The sequence below is a fragment of the Lottia gigantea genome, assembly GCF_000327385.1.
Source record: "Lottia gigantea unplaced genomic scaffold LOTGIsca_92, whole genome shotgun sequence".
Lineage (NCBI taxonomy): Eukaryota > Metazoa > Mollusca > Gastropoda > Lottiidae > Lottia > Lottia gigantea.
In genome coordinates, this window is record NW_008711014.1 from 526,691 (window position 1) to 543,835 (window position 17,145).

General features: G+C 34.9%; 4 protein-coding genes across 4 annotated transcripts; 1 reads left to right on the forward strand and 3 right to left on the reverse strand.

The window, feature by feature from the left end:
- Positions 1-1,094: 1,094 nt before the first annotated feature.
- On the reverse strand, positions 1,095-2,216 carry LOTGIDRAFT_170025 (hypothetical protein; the record flags this gene model as incomplete). Its single annotated transcript, XM_009068654.1, has 2 exons — positions 1,095-1,980; positions 2,032-2,216. The coding sequence occupies 2 exons, from the start codon at positions 2,214-2,216 to the stop codon at positions 1,095-1,097; spliced, it is 1,071 nt and encodes a 356-aa protein (XP_009066902.1).
- A 2,441-nt stretch (positions 2,217-4,657) lies between these two features.
- Positions 4,658-6,172, reverse strand: LOTGIDRAFT_170026 (hypothetical protein; the record flags this gene model as incomplete). Its single annotated transcript, XM_009068655.1, has 1 exon — positions 4,658-6,172. One exon carries the CDS (start codon positions 6,170-6,172, stop codon positions 4,658-4,660), a length of 1,515 nt encoding a protein of 504 aa, XP_009066903.1.
- Positions 6,173-8,145: 1,973 nt separating this feature from the next.
- Positions 8,146-9,213, reverse strand: LOTGIDRAFT_94166 (hypothetical protein; the record flags this gene model as incomplete). The annotated part of the gene is made up of 1 exon (XM_009068656.1): positions 8,146-9,213. A coding segment is annotated over one exon (1,068 nt), but the record flags the coding sequence as incomplete, so codon positions are not given.
- Positions 9,214-13,683: 4,470 nt separating this feature from the next.
- On the forward strand, positions 13,684-14,853 carry LOTGIDRAFT_134668 (hypothetical protein; the record flags this gene model as incomplete). Its single annotated transcript, XM_009068657.1, has 1 exon — positions 13,684-14,853. One exon carries the CDS (start codon positions 13,684-13,686, stop codon positions 14,851-14,853), a length of 1,170 nt encoding a protein of 389 aa, XP_009066905.1.
- Between the last annotated feature and the right edge of the window lie 2,292 nt (positions 14,854-17,145).

Genomic DNA, 17,145 nt, shown 5'->3' on the forward strand with positions numbered 1-17,145 from the left:
GAGTACAGCAGCTTAACCATGCCTCAATCGTCAAGAGTCTCATTAAAAACACTATGACAGGCGACGATAATTTGAACCTTTATGTTCTTTTCAATTTTTTCATTTCAAGGGAAGTAACTCATACATGTACTAATCTTTGCTCTTACAAACATTAATGTTGCAATCAGTGGGCAATATTTCACAAAAATTCTCCTGATGGATCAATTATTAATTCGAACGAAATAATGTATTTTTATTTACCATTTAGAGTATGTGTTCAAATCTAAATGCCTAAGTATTAATTCATCAATAAAGTCCCAACAATAATTATACACCAATTTATTTTACGAGTTGTGTTATCGAAAACAAAAACGAGTCTTCCAAATGACCTAACATATCTCATAAAAAATTACACAAATTTAATATAATAATTACAAAATAGCTCCAGACCGTTCACCTATACTTCATTATATAGTTATGGTCTGTAGTTACATACGCTTCCACGGATTTCGGGTCATGGTACGTAGGGCCCACAGATGTAACAGATGACGACGTAAACAAATACAACGAAATAAAGGGGATATACATATAGTTTGCATTTTCGTGTCCTTTTTCGATTCGGACTATCTGTATCACATTTCAGAATGAAACATTCCGATTTTGTTGCTGTTGGATAAAAACGCACTGACGGATATTACTCCATGCTTATCGTGCAATGCCACATCTCCCATTGAGTAAATACTGATATTTTGCGACTTGAGCGCATCAGTCACACAATCTGTTATATAAACACGACATTTCCATCGATTCGCTTTACTAATTGAATACGATGTGGGTGTTGGATTTGCATTTTGTAAAGGTAACCGGAGAGGTGAAATACAGCTTTATCTGGTAGTGACTTGCTGGTCGACTTTATTAATTTAATTGAAAAATCGTAGCTTAGAGAGGCCAGTCTGCTTTTACTTTTAGTGATACACATATACGACAAATTCATTTCAAACGGAAGTAAATGATGCCAACCATAAAATTAACACATGTTCAAAGGATAGTGATAACGTTTAGTGATACCATGGTAGTTCTAGAAAAGGTGACCTTACATACGTCTTAGAAAAAATTCAATCGCCCTTTAATTTACGTGACACACATCTTCGAAAAATACATTTTAAACAAAAGTATATGATGCTGACCATAAAACTAACGCATGTTAAAAGGAAGGCGATAACGTCCAATAGAAAATATTGATACCAAGGCAGATCTATACCAGATGATCTGAGGTATTCACCACCAAACTTCAACACGTGTTCAATCCAAAATATAGCTTGATCCAAACCATTGAGATCACGAGCTTTCAGAATTTCAGATGCTCTTTGTACTTTCATTTTATATTCAGGATTGTCAATAACTTCATCAATTCCTTTGACAATTTCTTCCTTTGTTGCTTCAAATAAATTCATTGTCAATCCGAAACCTCTAGATTGAACTCTATATGCATTACCAGGCTGTTCAGCAAATAACGGAAATCCCAGCAAAGGAACCCCGTTGGATATGGCTTCTCCCAGACCGTTGGCTCCACAATGGGTTATAAACAGTTTAATTTTTGGATGCGTCAAGAGTAGTTTTTGTGGCATCCAATCAACAACAAGGTTTTTGTTTGTAGAATTGGTGAAGCTGCCCTTAATGATGTAGTTATATTTAGTTTCCTGAAACGCCGACACCATTTTATCCAATACGTCATTTCTAGTAGTCGGAGCAATACTACCAAATGACACGAGCACAACACCATGTTTGGAACGTTCAAGGAAATCTTCTAACTCTGTAGAAAGGGACTCTTTTCTTGAATGTTTTGGTGTTATTTGGCCAATTAGAATTACGTGTGGTAATGTAGGGACTGGATAATCTAAAACAAAATTCCATTCTATGAGATGAAGAGCAGCCTGTTTCTGTATTTCACGAACAGCAATGGACGGTCTCTCTGGAGCATACATGGACACGGCGTTACCTCTAGAAAAGGGTTGGTAGATGATCAAAAAAGCAAAAAATAGAGTGTTGTACAACCGTTCTGTAAATGTCATTTGATCCGACAGGGGTAATCCTTTATAAGGTACAAAAGCTGTTGAGAATGGTATTGCGGCAGAGAAGGGTTCAAAGTTCACGCCAAGGTAGATGAATGATATATTATATTTATACGGAATGACACATAATGTCTGAGCTATAGGTGTATTATCCAAGATAACCATGTCGAACTTCTGCTCTCTGATTGTGGTCATGAACAGTTCGTCTGTTAACATGATGTCGAGTATTTTAAGTGTTGGTTCGATTTGAAGAGGAAACTTCCCAGTTCTCCAGAACTGTTTGATAGGACTTACTTCTTCATCGTTTAAAACAGAATCCATGGCATCGTCCAGTTTCTTGGGATTAGAGAAGGGCACAGCTTTAATATTCCTTTCTTTTATTTTCAGTTTGTCTTGTAGACTATCTGGTGCCGTTAACCATGTCTCGTGGCCTCTTTCTTGCATATAGTCAGCAAGTGTTGCCAGATTCTGTAGATGACTGTAAACTGGGAAACTAAGAAACAGTATTTTTGCTGCCACGGCAATCTGAGACAGCATAAGTAAACACATAAAAATTTGTAAGATCTCCATTATCACTAGTGTGCTCGAGAAACGCTTGCTTCTATTCAAACATTATTCTCTCGTGGCTGTAGTGGATTTCGACCCGCCCAGTGAAGTCTAAAAATATACAATGATTTTTGTTTTTAAAAATTGGATTCACAAATACTTTCAAAAATATGGAACACACACTTGAATTATTAATTTTTGATAACGAATAACGAATCAGTAATGCCATAATTTAAAAGGGTGGTTCAAAGCATTTCTTCGGATCCATAGCAGTCGACACTATATAAGCACTCTTATAAATTAACAAACTACTAGCAACTATTGTAACAACTAATAGCAACAACTGTATGGTTGTGGACTCTGTTTGATAAGGAGGTGGAAACGAGCAGCTAACGGTATGTCCGTGGTCAGTGAGCTCAGGTCGAATAAGGATAGCACAGATTTCAGATTGACTGCGTCCGTTGCTAGCATTCTTTGAAATCTAGCTGTCTTTGGCAGTGGCAAGATCGACGGGATATGAAGTTATACCCCTGTCACACCGGATTGCAACCATATGCGAATTTATGGCGACTAAAAATTCACCAGGTCGCCGGAAAACGTGAAGGAAAGGCGAGAAAAAGTCGTTTATCAACTGCAAACCTATGCGACCATATCGAGTACTCTGTCAATTTTCCGTCGCAATTGCAGCGAAGTAAGGTCGGCTTTCCTGTATGATAGTGACAGACAGTATCAGTAACTTAGGTGACCAAATCAACTTGCCCCACATCATCACGTGTTTATCATAATAACTATAATTTTTTCTTATGTTATCAGTTTTCATTGCACCTCATTTCCATTGCTTGTATTCAATGGGATGGACAAAATAATTGACAAGACAGCGTATTAAGGTCAAGGTTCCGTCGAACTTAATATGCTTCATTCGTCTATTTTATACTGTATCTATAATCCGGCAGCGTACCCAGTCTATTCGCACCTGAAGACAGTGTAAAGATTTGTATGACCGTGTTCGTGGACAAATGTTTGATCGTCTAGACGGCTTTCCCAACAACTTTGAACATGGTCTAACACAGTAAAACAACATACCAGACACAGATCAAAAACAGTTAAAGGAGATAATGCACTTACATAAGATAAAGAGTCCATACAGGTGCTCCAAATATAATTCACCAAGGTTAAACAATACTTGCCTATTTTCTATTATCAATATATCACAGTCTATACTTTCAATATGATCAGGGGGTCATTATATAGGACAGGGCCATTCATATTACATAAAGAGAATTGACCTATTCACCAAATCACATGATAGTTATCAACATATAGGTACAGTTGAGGTTTGTTGAAATATCAACTTGCAAACGAGATCCGCTTTGCAAAGTCTTACTCATAATCTTCTTTGAAGTGTTTCAAAGGATTGCTCAGATGACTGGCGATTCGAAGCATTCGATCCATCGCGTCTGTGGACTTGGACGAAAGACTCTTACCCAGGGGCGTATCTAGAAAATGCCAGAGGTGGGAGGGGAGGGCAAAGATGAGAGGTGACTATGAGGGGTGGGAGAGGTTGGCCAAAATTTTGTGAGGTCCAAAGCCCAGAATCAAACAGATTCCAGATGCTCTGAGATGAACTTGGGGTATTTAGAGGGCTTAATCTTCACTTCAAGGGCACGACCAACTAAATACGCCATTGTCCTCAACAGATTATAAGATATTTTGGACAAATTAATATTGAGACTCCGACCTCCTCACACGGACGAATAGATTAAAAAATGGAGAACATGAGTAGCAAATGGCAACTGCGCAAATTCGGTAGCTATTTATATCTTGAAATAGTAAGCTACATCCATTCTGTGACATCGTTGAGGTTGTTGGTTTTAAATGATACTGTAATAATATTAAATCTAAGAAACATAATATATTGTTTCCCTACATACAGGACCCGAACACAGAGGACGCATAATGCCCTGTGATCTAAAAGCATCGGACCCTGGAGGTTTGAGACACACACTCTATGGAATGTGACGCATTTTAATTGTATACAACATTTTTATAAAACAAACGTATCATTCGCGTTTAGTCTTACTTTTAGAACACATTCTGTTACAAATACATTTACAAATAAGATACATAATAAGAATAACAACTATGATAATACAGATTAATACAAATATAACATCTAATAACAAATATTGATACAGTGGTATATCTACACCAGCAGACCGTAAATATTCACCACCAAATTTTAAAATAGTTTCTATCCAAAATACTGCTTCTAGTGTAGCATTACCTTTCTGAGCATTCATAAATTCTGATGCTCGTTTCACCGTGTTTTTATATTGAGGATTCTCTATTATTTCATTGATCGATTTTACAATATCATCTTCATTATCCCAATATAAATCCATTTTAATACCAAATCCACGGGATTGCATTTTGAACGCATTTCCTGGTTGTTCTGCAAATAATGGAAACCCTAACATAGGAACTCCACCGATAATAGCTTCTCTAATTCCATTGGCTCCACAATGAGTTATAAATAGTTTGATATTGGCATGTTTTAATAACGATGATTGTGGTATCCAGTTCTCAGCTAAAATTTGATTATCACTTTGAGTGAATTCTCCTTTTATGATGTAGTTGTATTTAGTTCGTTTGAAAGCGGATACAAGTTTCTTAAATACTGGTTTGTCTCCAGTACTTGCTAAACTTCCAAAGGAAACTAATACAACTCCATTCTTAGATCTGTCCGAGAATTTCTGGAAATTATTTGGAATTTCCAGGCTGCTTTTTGGAGTAACGTCTCCGATTGAAATGATATTTGGCAGTAACGGAATGGGAAAATGTAACATTATGTTGAATTCAAAGATCACGAGCTCACTTTTACTAATAATGTCCATGAGATGGATATTAGGTTTCTCCGGGGCGAAAATAGCAGCCTCATTTCCCATAGAAAATGGATAAAAAATAAGAATTGTGAGGTATAGCAGTGTGCTTTGAAGCCGTTCTATGAAACTCATCCGTTCGGTTGCTGCTAGTAGTGGTGGGGTTATAACAGCTGGTGAGAAAGGAATCCGATGTGATATAGCATCATAAAAAGGCCCATATAAAATAAAGGGAATATCAAATTTGTAAGGGATGATAACCAACATGTAGGCTATAGGGGAGTTATCCAATACAACCAAATCAAAGTCTTTTCTTTTGATCCTCGAAAGCAATGGCTGATCAGAAAGGATGCGATTCTCCAGCTTTAAAATTGGTTCAAAATTCCGTTGATGCCTCCCTGTCCTTAAGTATTTCTCAACACGCTCTGCAACGACCAGGTCAACAAGTTCCTCGATTTGACTTTCATTTGTAAAATGTATTGATTTTATTCCCCTGTCCTTTAGTTTCAACTGGTCATCTAACTTAGAAGTGGTCACCATCCATAAATCGTGGCCTTTATTGACCAACACATCGCTCACGAAGGCAAAGTTTCGAAAATGACTGTACATAGGTATTCCAATGAATAGAATTTTAGCAGACCATGCATAGTTAATACACAAAATAGATAGCACAGTACACCAAATGACAATTTTCATGTTTATTTTTCAGAGCAATTCTATAAACTATCTCCAGTAAAGTCAACCCAAGTTTCTAGCAGTAAATGGTATTATCCAATGTATTGGTTTGTAAAAAATATTATCCTCTTGTACGTCCTTAATATTACTCAAATGGTTAAAAGTGACACATACATTCAAACGAAAAACATTCAGTAACATACTCTACAAGCACAAACAATTAACAAAAGAGTTCAGATGGCGCGTCAACAGGAATATTATCACAGATAAATGTTTTGCTCTTATCAGAATGTACACTAGATATGCATATACATGTATATAAATTTCTTATATATATTCCAAGTCACTAAAATAACCACACCACAGATGATGCAGTTAAGATGAACTTCACCAGCCAACAATATCAAAGTTTTCAATTCAAATAAATAATATAGAAATAAAAACATATTTGATATTATATCTTGAATATTGACAACATCAAATGCTGCAACACAGAGTATCTATAGTTGTTTAACACTTCTGGTAAAAAGCTAATTGGTCTATTATCCATCCGAAAAACAAGACGCTCATATTGGCCTACAATTGACTCTCACTTAAAACTTGTACGCCTACAATCGTTCACGACACTTTCACTTACATTACATCTGCCTCTATTCAAGATGTCCCTTAAACCTCAACAAATAGCCACCGCTTCCTGTCGATTTCATTTCAGCCAGAATCTGTCAGGAAAGCGCCGCCGATATGCAAAACTTAGTCATTATCACAAAAACCGAGTTAAATTGACCCACCATTAGTCAGTAGTCTGTAGAGAACAGAGTTAATCTATTAAAGTTTGATTAACATTTGTGAAAAATAAATAAATTAATTAATGAAATTTTAATTGTGAATGATTTTTTGAGAATTAATATATCAATAACAAAAACCATTTGAATGGCTGTCGTGTATATTCATACATTATAATCATACATTATAACTTAATAATTAACTGCAAACAGAACTGTTTCGGCCTTCTGGGCCTCATCAATGGAGTGCTGACTGGAGTTGAGGTTTGGCTATATAGCCGCCTCAGATGATACCGCATATGTGTTACCATCGTACCATGCCAGAGTGCTCAAACTAGTGAGCTACGCATACATGCTAGAGACAATGGTACGCTCCAGATAGAGTGCTCGACAAGGTATGAACCAAGGAGCATAACTAAATAATCAAATAAATTTAAAATAAAGAAAATCTGTTTTAAACGCTTTATTCATCTGATTTTGTGCGAGTCAATTCAACTAGGCCCACAATATTACTACTATTGGACTGACTTGATTTACCAAATGATCGCCGAAATGTATTCAAAACCGACCATTTTATCATAAATAAGGTTATGTAGAGCTCTGATTTGCAATTAATATCATTCAACTCATTCAATCCGTTAAAACTAAACAATATTAGACGTAGTAAAGAGTTTTATAAGGCAACGATGAAGCAAAATGTGAAGGAGTCGGCAATTTTTATATAGAAAAGCCGCCATCTTGTAAGGGGAGATAACAATATGAAGTTATTGTGGTCTTATGGTTACGGTCTTGTTGGTTACGAATTCTCTTGTGGAGACTGTGTCATTTCCGGTTAATTCTCTCTGGAATTGCAGGAACCATAGGCATCGCTCGAAGAATTGGAATGTCCCAGATTCACTTATAAAGGCTAAAAAAAACTTTTTACGATCCCTTTAAAATAAACTATTTATTACATTCTCCCATAAATCGCTTGTTGGAAACAGTCAATGACCATTTAATTGCTCTCAAACACTAGCTAATAACATAGCAATTTCTATCCGTTTCTGTGACATCATTTTGTTAATGTAGTAAACGGCACTTTCTATGAAATGTGTACCATATTTTAATTGTATGTAAATTTTATTTAAATAATATTCAACAGATATATCATTCCCTTTTAGTCTTAGTTTTAGAACACATTCTGTTACAAATACATTTACAAATAAGATACATAATAAGAATAACAACTATGATAATACAGATTAATACAAATATAACATCTAATAACAAATATTGATACAGTGGTATATCTACACCAGCAGACCGTAAATATTCACCACCAAATTTTAAAATAGTTTCTATCCAAAATACTGCTTCTAGTGTAGCATTACCTTTCTGAGCATTCATAAATTCTGATGCTCGTTTCACCGTGTTTTTATATTGAGGATTCTCTATTATTTCATTGATCGATTTTACAATATCATCTTCATTATCCCAATATAAATCCATTTTAATACCAAAACCACGGGATTGTAGCCGGAAGGCATTTCCTGGTTGTTCTGCAAATAAAGGAAACCCTAACATAGGAACTCCACCGATAATAGCTTCTCTAATTCCATTGGCTCCACAATGAGTTATAAATAGTTTGATATTGGCATGTTTTAATAACGACGATTGTGGTATCCAGTTCTCAGCTAAAATTTGATCATCACTTTGAGTGAATTCTCCTTTTATGATGTAGTTGTATTTAGTTCGTTTGAAAGCGGATACAAGTTTCTTAAATACTGGTTTGTCTCCAGTACTTGTTAAACTTCCAAAGGAAACTAATACAACTCCATTCTTAGATCTATCCAAGAATTTTTGGAAATTATTTGGAATCTCAAGGCTGCTTTTTGGAGTAACGTCTCCGATTGAAATGATATTTGGCAGTAACGGAATGGGAAAATGTAACATTATGTTGAATTCAAGGATCACGAGCTCACTCTTACTAATAATGTCCATGAGATGGATATTAGGTTTCTCCGGGGCGAAAATAGCAGCCTCATTTCCCATAGAAAATGGATAGAAAATAAACATTGACAGGTGTAACAGTGTGTTCTGTAATCTTTCTTTGAAATTCATCCGTTCGGTTGCTGCTAGTAGTGGTGGGGTTATAACAGCTGGTGAGAAAGGAATCCGATGTGATATAGCATCATAAAAAGGCCCATATAAAATAAAGGGAATATCAAATTTGTAAGGGATGATAACCAACATGTAGGCTATAGGGGAATTATCCAATACAACCAAATCAAAGTTTTCTTTCCTGATCCTCGAAAGCAATGGCTGGTCAGAAAGGATGTGGTGCTCCAGCTGTAAAATTGGTCCCAAATCCAGTTGATGTTTCCCTGTACTTAAATATTCGTCAATGCTGACCGTCACAATCAGGTCAGCAAGTTCCTCGATATGACTTTCATTTGTAAAATGTATAGATTTTATTTTCCTGTCTTTTAGTTTCAACTGATCATCTAACTTAGAAGTGGTCGTCATCCATAAATCGTGGCCTTTTCTGACTAACTCATCGCTCACGAAGGCAAAGTTTCGAACATGACTGTACATAGGTATTCCAATGAACAGAATTTTAGCAGATCGTGCATAGTTGATAAACAATATAGATAACAAAGTACTCCAAATGATATTCGACATGTTTGAACTTTATTCTTCAGAGTAATTCTATAAACTATCCCCAGTCAAGTCATTAAACAATTAAAGTTTCTAGCAGTAAATGGCATTTTATCCAATGGTTAACAAAAGAAAACGTGGATATCGATCAACTTTGTTTGAGCTGTTTTTATGGGTTAGAATAGTAATATCCAAATACACGATTATTACTAGTTCGATCGTTTTAATCGGAACGCTGTTAAGTAGTTCACGTCTCGAAGCGAAACACGTCACACTTTTAAATTCGCCACAAGATGAACAACAAACGAATAGCTAACGCGTCCGAATGGTTTTACAATGAACAGCGGCCTCTTATCAGAAGATATACTATAGATAAACTTTGATTTCTGAATCAAAATATAGTCCAAACGTTAAATAACATAATAACCTAGGTCATAGTTACATGGGTGAACTGTGAACCTAACTCAGAAACGTTTCTTTAATCCTATTGGCTACACACCAGGTTATAGTTTAAACTTTTTAAGTGAACGCTGCTAGCGTATAAAGCGATGAACTGTTATCAGAATACGGTGATCTACACTGTCAGCAAACACTAACTAGTTTCTATTCTTACAAAAAATATTATATAACAAACTCCTTACGTGACTATAATATAGTTTATAGATAGACCTTTAGTAATAACAAATGACCTTCAATAGAGGTAAAACTGAAATACACGTACTAAAACTAACCCGAAACTTCTTATTTTACTGGACACGTTGAGAATAGCAGATACCCTGGGGATTTACCTTATCATTAGAAAACAAAAGAGGCAAATAGTGTTCATATCTTTTCGAAATAAAGATCTCGCAATTCCTTTTAACGGCTGTGTACAATATTTAACAAGATAAGATCTCGCATGTTTCGGACTAATGTAAGTAAACAATTCATAGTAAAAAATAAGGTTGTATATTGGCCTACATTACTAGTATGTATGACAAGCAGGGTTTTACTAAAACTACAGATTAGCCGCATAGAATTGTTGGCTATATAATTTAGACAATAATTGTGACCGATCGAAAATGTGCACACATGCAAGTATATAAAGCGAGCACACATAACACTTATAGTTTGCAATATCAGCATCCGCTCGACGCGAACGTTATCCAGTCATCTACCTACGTTACACTTATCGAGAGAACGATGCAATCACTGGGTTAATTTGAAGCTCAATTAAAGTACAAAAAAGCATGAGCATGGATATTGCAGCCCACAACTCGTGCTAGGTACACTTTTAACAAATTAATTTTGTATATTTAATGAGTACACGTATCCAGTGACCTAGCCCTAACCCAATTTTTTGTGTCTGCTAGGCATACAAAGGACAGCATGAGAAGGGTCTTATCGCTAAAACAAAAGGCTACGTGTGCTACAGGTTGTGCACAAAAAGATCCGGTTGCAAATATAGCTGTCATCCACCATAGCACATTGCAAAGAGGTGTCTGTCTAAGTTTCTGAAATCGGAGCAGAAAAGTAAGTCGTAAAATTGTATCTTAATAATAGTTTAATCTCTTAATGATTCTGACAGCTGGTAGGTTGTATCGACATTGGGAGAAAGTCTTGCACAGGCAAATTCAAGTTCACACTTGATTTGAATGCGATAAAGTATACAGGACGGTGTAAATTATTACTTATCTTACATGTTCATACTGAATATAAGACTGAATATTAAAGAGTTGTGTTCATATAGAAATCATTAACATGTTATTTTTATATTGCAGTGGTCGTGCAGTAGATTAATGTCGGTTACACCCATAGGTGTTTGTTTAAATCATCAGTTACGAGTTGAAATAGTGGCAAGGTAGAGTTCACAGTATTGTCACAGTGAGTAAATAAATACAATTGAGTGAGTAAGTCCAGTATATAGGACGGTCGAGTTATCGAAATCATACAATGTCCTTTTTATATTGCATTCGTCTTACTGGAGACGCATTTTAAAACAGTGTTATATAATTTGTATAAATCTTCACACACGTTCCTTTTGGATGGAATGCGTTAAAACGTGATCAAAGTGAGTTATCTTAAGATTTCTTTTAGAACACCGGGATAACGTCAAGCAGCTGGCGCTCTAGGCTTGTCTCCCGGGATAATATATTGTCATTTTTATCTCTACACTGTGTTTTCTGAATTCATCAAGTGAAGATTGTGTCATCGTTTCAATTTATTTCACTCCTTCGGCATATTAAGACTTTATAATATTTAGAGTTCTCCCTTTAATTCATATAAAAATAATCGGTTAAATACTGTTTTTAAAATGTTATTAAAGCTTCCAGTGAAGTTCATCGATTTGTACTCTGCATATTTGATTTTACAATAATAAAATAATTCACTGTTACAATAGTGCTCAGTACATACAATTGTAAAGCGACATAGAAATACCACTATTAAAATAGTGCTCAATACATCAATTGTAGATTGATATAGAAATACCACTATTAAAATAGTGCTCAATACATCAATTGTAGAGCAATATCAAAATACCACTATTAAAATAGTGCTCTATACATCAATTGTAGAGCGATATAGAAATACCACTGTTAAAATAGTACTTAATACATCAATTGTAGAGTGATATAGAAATACCACTGTTAAAATAGTGCTCAATACATCAATTGTAGAGTGATATAGAAATACCACTGTTAAAATAGTGCTCTATACATCAATTGTAGAGCGATATAGAAATACCACTGTTAAAATAGTACTTAATACATCAATTGTAGAGTGATATAGAAATACCACTGTTAAAATAGTGCTCAATACATCAATTGTAGAGTGATATAGAAATACCACTGTTAAAATAGTGCTCATTACATCAATTGTAGAGTGATATAGAAATATCACTGTTAAAATAGTGCTCATTACATCAATTGTAGAGCAATATAGAAATACCACTGTTAAAATAGTACTTAATACATCAATTGTAGAGTAATATCAAAATACCACTATTAAAATAGTGCTCAATACATCAATTGTAGAGCAATATAGAAATATCACTGTTAAAATAGTGCTCATTACATCAATTGTAGAGAGATATAGAAATATCACTGTTAAAATAGTGCTCAGTACATACAATTGTAGAGCGATATAGAAATATCACTGTTAAAATAGAGCTCAATACAACAATTATAGAGTGATATAGAAATATCACTATTAAGATAGTGCTCATTACATCAATTGTAGAGCGATATAGAAATATCACTGTTAAAATAGTGCTAAATACATCAATTGTAGAGCGATATAGAAATATCACTGTTAAAATAGTGCTCAATACATCAATTGTAGAGCAATATCAAAATACCACTATTAAAATAGTGTTCAATACATCAATTGTAGAGTGATATAGAAATACCACTATTAAAATGGTGATCATTACATCAATTGTAGAGCAATGTAGATATACCACTGTTAAAATGGTGATCATTACATCAATTGTAGAACGATATAGAAATACCACTGTTAAGATAGTGATCATTACATCAATTGTAGAGCAATGTAGATATACCACTGTTGAATCAGTGCTCAATATATCAATAATTGTAGAGCGATATAGAAATTTTAAAACACGCTTTGGAATCTTCAGAAAATTGACAACGGTTCTGGTTTTACTGAATTTAGGATTCATTTCCATATATATTACACATATATGGTTGCGTTATCGAAAATGTTAGCGTGACTAAACATATTTTTTTTCTTCCAGGTTTATCCACTGAAGGTCAGTCATTCAACATGGAGAACTTCATCAAGTGTTTTATATTTACTGTATTTCTAATGGTAACAGGTGTTGCTCCCGCGAAAATATTATACGTCGGAATACCTTTTTATAGTCATTTCCGTAACGTGGCTTTTATAGGTGATGAATTAACGAATCGTGGTCATGAAGTGTGGATGACTGCTCCACCTTCATTGGCGCAAAAGTTGAAACTGAGAGAAAGGAAAATGAGAGTGACAAAATTTGGGGATGCCGAAGCCCTTGATCGCGACACTGATGCATGTTCAGATGGAATTGCTACCTCTTATCTGCTGACGGGAAAACGACCTTTACCATTCGAACAATATAAAGCTTTACAACATAGAATGCTTAATGACAGTATGCTGCTCTCCGATATTAAAGAACAAAACTTTGATCTAATGATTGTTGACAGCACCCCGATAGCCGCCATGTTGGTTTTGATCCCTTATAAATTTAATGTTCCGTTTATACTGTGCGGTGCTTATTACGATCCTTTAGCACTTCGAGTCCCGTTCTCACCAGCTGTTACTCCTTTTGAAATATTGGAAAATACTGATAGAATGACATTTTACCAGCGATTTAGTAGCGCCATGTGGCATTTACACATAACGTATTACAGTCCCTTTTCGTACGCAAACGCCGCTGGAAGGTATGTACCCGAAAAACCAAACCTGTGCATTGTGGATATTATAAAGAAAACGGAATTAGTATTATATGAGTACAGCATATTGTTAAAATATCCCCAGCCAACAATGCCAAATATAGTACTTTTAGGGGACGTAACTCCATCAAGCGACACCCAGATTCCGAACAATTTCAAAAAATTCTTGGATAGATCTAAGAATGGAGTTGTATTAGTTTCCTTTGGAAGTTTAGCAAGTGCTGGCGACAAACCAGTATTTAAGAAACTTGTATCCGCTTTCAAACGAACTAAATACAACTACATCATAAAAGGAGAATTCACTCAAAGTGATGATCAAATTTTAGCTGAGAACTGGATACCACAATCATCGTTATTAAAACATGCCAATATCAAACTATTTATAACTCATTGTGGAGCCAATGGAATTAGAGAAGCTATTATCGGTGGAGTTCCTATGTTAGGGTTTCCATTATTTGCAGAACAACCAGGAAATGCGTTCAAAATGCAATCCCGTGGATTTGGTATTAAAATGGATTTATATTGGGATAATGAAGATGATATTGTAAAATCGATCAATGAAATAATAGAGAATCCTCAATATAAAAACACGGTGAAACGAGCATCAGAATTTATGAATGCTCAGAAAGGTAATGCTACACTAGAAGCAGTATTTTGGATAGAAACTATTTTAAAATTTGGTGGTGAATATTTACGGTCTGCTGGTGTAGATATACCACTGTATCAATATTTGTTATTAGATGTTATATTTGTATTAATCTGTATTATCATAGTTGTTATTCTTATTATGTATCTTATTTGTAAATGTATTTGTAACAGAATGTGTTCTAAAACTAAGACTAAAAGGGAATGATATATCTGTTGGATCATTTTTGTAAATAGAAAATTAAAATATGTGACATCTTATAGAAATAGTGCCCTAAATTTCTCTTATTACAAACTGCATCTCTCCCCTTTGGTCGAAGTCGAGGTGGCTAATCAGTCGCTTGCTCGCTAACCTGAAGGTCCAGGGTTCAATCCTGGCATAGATCGCTTTCCCCCTTTTCAATTATGCAGGTCGGAGAGGCTTACATGGAAAAGCGTCGAGTCGATAGGATGGGACAAATAAACGAAGCCCCGTTTGCTAGGGGCTGTACACGTTAAAAATCCCCCTACACCTAGAAATCGAAAAAGAGGAGACTTATGTCGCTGTCCTGGCAAAATTTACCTCAATACAAAAAAGCATCTTCTTGTGAAATATTACGATATATAACCTTCTATAGCTTTATCCAGAATTCTCATTGAAAACTTTCCTTAACGTTACACGAAAGCTTTACAGAATTCGGTGATAAAAATGAAGACAGCATGTATATAGACTTGAATTTGTAATATTGAAAATCATTGAATTAGAATATTTTGGCTAGAGTTTTCAGTCTCAAACCTTAGGAAATTCAGTGATCAAGAATGGCTGGGACTAGAAATATATATTACTTTTATCGAGCTTGAATGTTAATGTTAATCATTGAATTGGAATATTTCGACAAGCGTTTTGATCTTCAAAACCTGAAAGAATCGATACAGTGATTTGAATGAAGAGTTGACAACATGTATATAGACTTTGAATGTGTAATATTGAAAATCATTGCATCTGGATATGTCGACTAGAGTCTTCAGTTTCCAAAATTACAGAATTCGTCGATCAAAAATGGCAGGGACTAGAATATATTTTTAGACATCGCATATATCGACTTTGAATGTGTTATTTCGACAATCATTGAATGGTAATAATTCGACTAGAGTTTGCAGTTTCAAAATTTTCAGAATTAGGTGATCAATCATGACAGGGTCTAGAAAGTAGAATTTTTAGATATTTCGACTTGTAATGTTGAGTTTTCAGTTTTTTGTTGTCTTAATATTTTATTTGTGATCAGTTCCCTCCCTTAGAATTATCAGTCATCAATTTTTTATTTGTACCTTCCTATTTGTCCTGTTTGTTGTGTATGTTGAACATCAATGGTGGGTCCGGGCAAGGTATACGTACTCTTCTAGACACTTGATACCACTCTTCATTATGAAATACTTATGTTTGATATAATTTCTCATGTAAAAAGTTCATAAGCTGCGACCGATGATTCAACAAAATGTTTCTTTGGATTTCGGGTTATTTTTTTTTTTGCGGTTCGGATCGTTAGTAGTTGGTTTATTTATTTCAAACCTAACAGAATTGTGTGATCGAGAATGACAGTATCCAGAATGAAGAGTGGAATATTCACTAGAAGATAGTTGTAGAAAGATTGATTATAAGAAATGGGTAATTTATTGATGTTGAAATGTATCATTTTGATTATCTAACTCATTATTTGTACAAGTCATGAATAGAAATGAGTTTTATGATTACACTGGCAATTCTCTGTCCATTAAACCCTAGTGTTTATCGACAAAATAACTGCGACTCACATTTTCCGCTCTAGTCATTTGGTGGAATATTCTTGGAACGGTGTCAAATCTCGAAATCAGACCAATATGTAAAATGACACTTGGTGCAAACATACTTCAGAAATTTTGTCAAGAAAATTGATTTTTGTCAACTTTACAATCTGGAAAGATCTTTGCAATCAGAGTTTAAAAACATCCTACATTTCTGTACCTAATTGGGCTAATGAAGACGGGCATCGTTTAGAAAATTAAACTGCGTTCCCAGGGATATTTTTTAGTACATAATTTGCAAGAAATTCAGTTAAAACGTACCATTCAATAAAGGTAACGACAGCATATAGTCAGTGGTTCACAACCTATTTCAGCCATTACAATCGTGGATCAATAACGTGGACCTTTCACACCCCAAATATTTTTTCATCCACAAATTGTTCTCCTACCCCAGATTGCCACACCCCTGACACTCTAGTCCCACACCCCTTAGGGGGTGAAAACACCCCAGGTTGAGAACCAGGGGCATAGGCAGTACATTAATGATAATTGATAATGCCACGAATAGCTGAGCCCAATCAATTCCAAGCTGTCATAAAAGTTGAAAAATTTTAAAATGTAAAAGTAACCTGGACATTACCTCATGGGCCAGACGATGGTGTAATCGTTATCTAAATATAATGATATATTTTAATTGAGAAATCTTTAATAAGACTTGACGTAATCCGATCTAAAATGA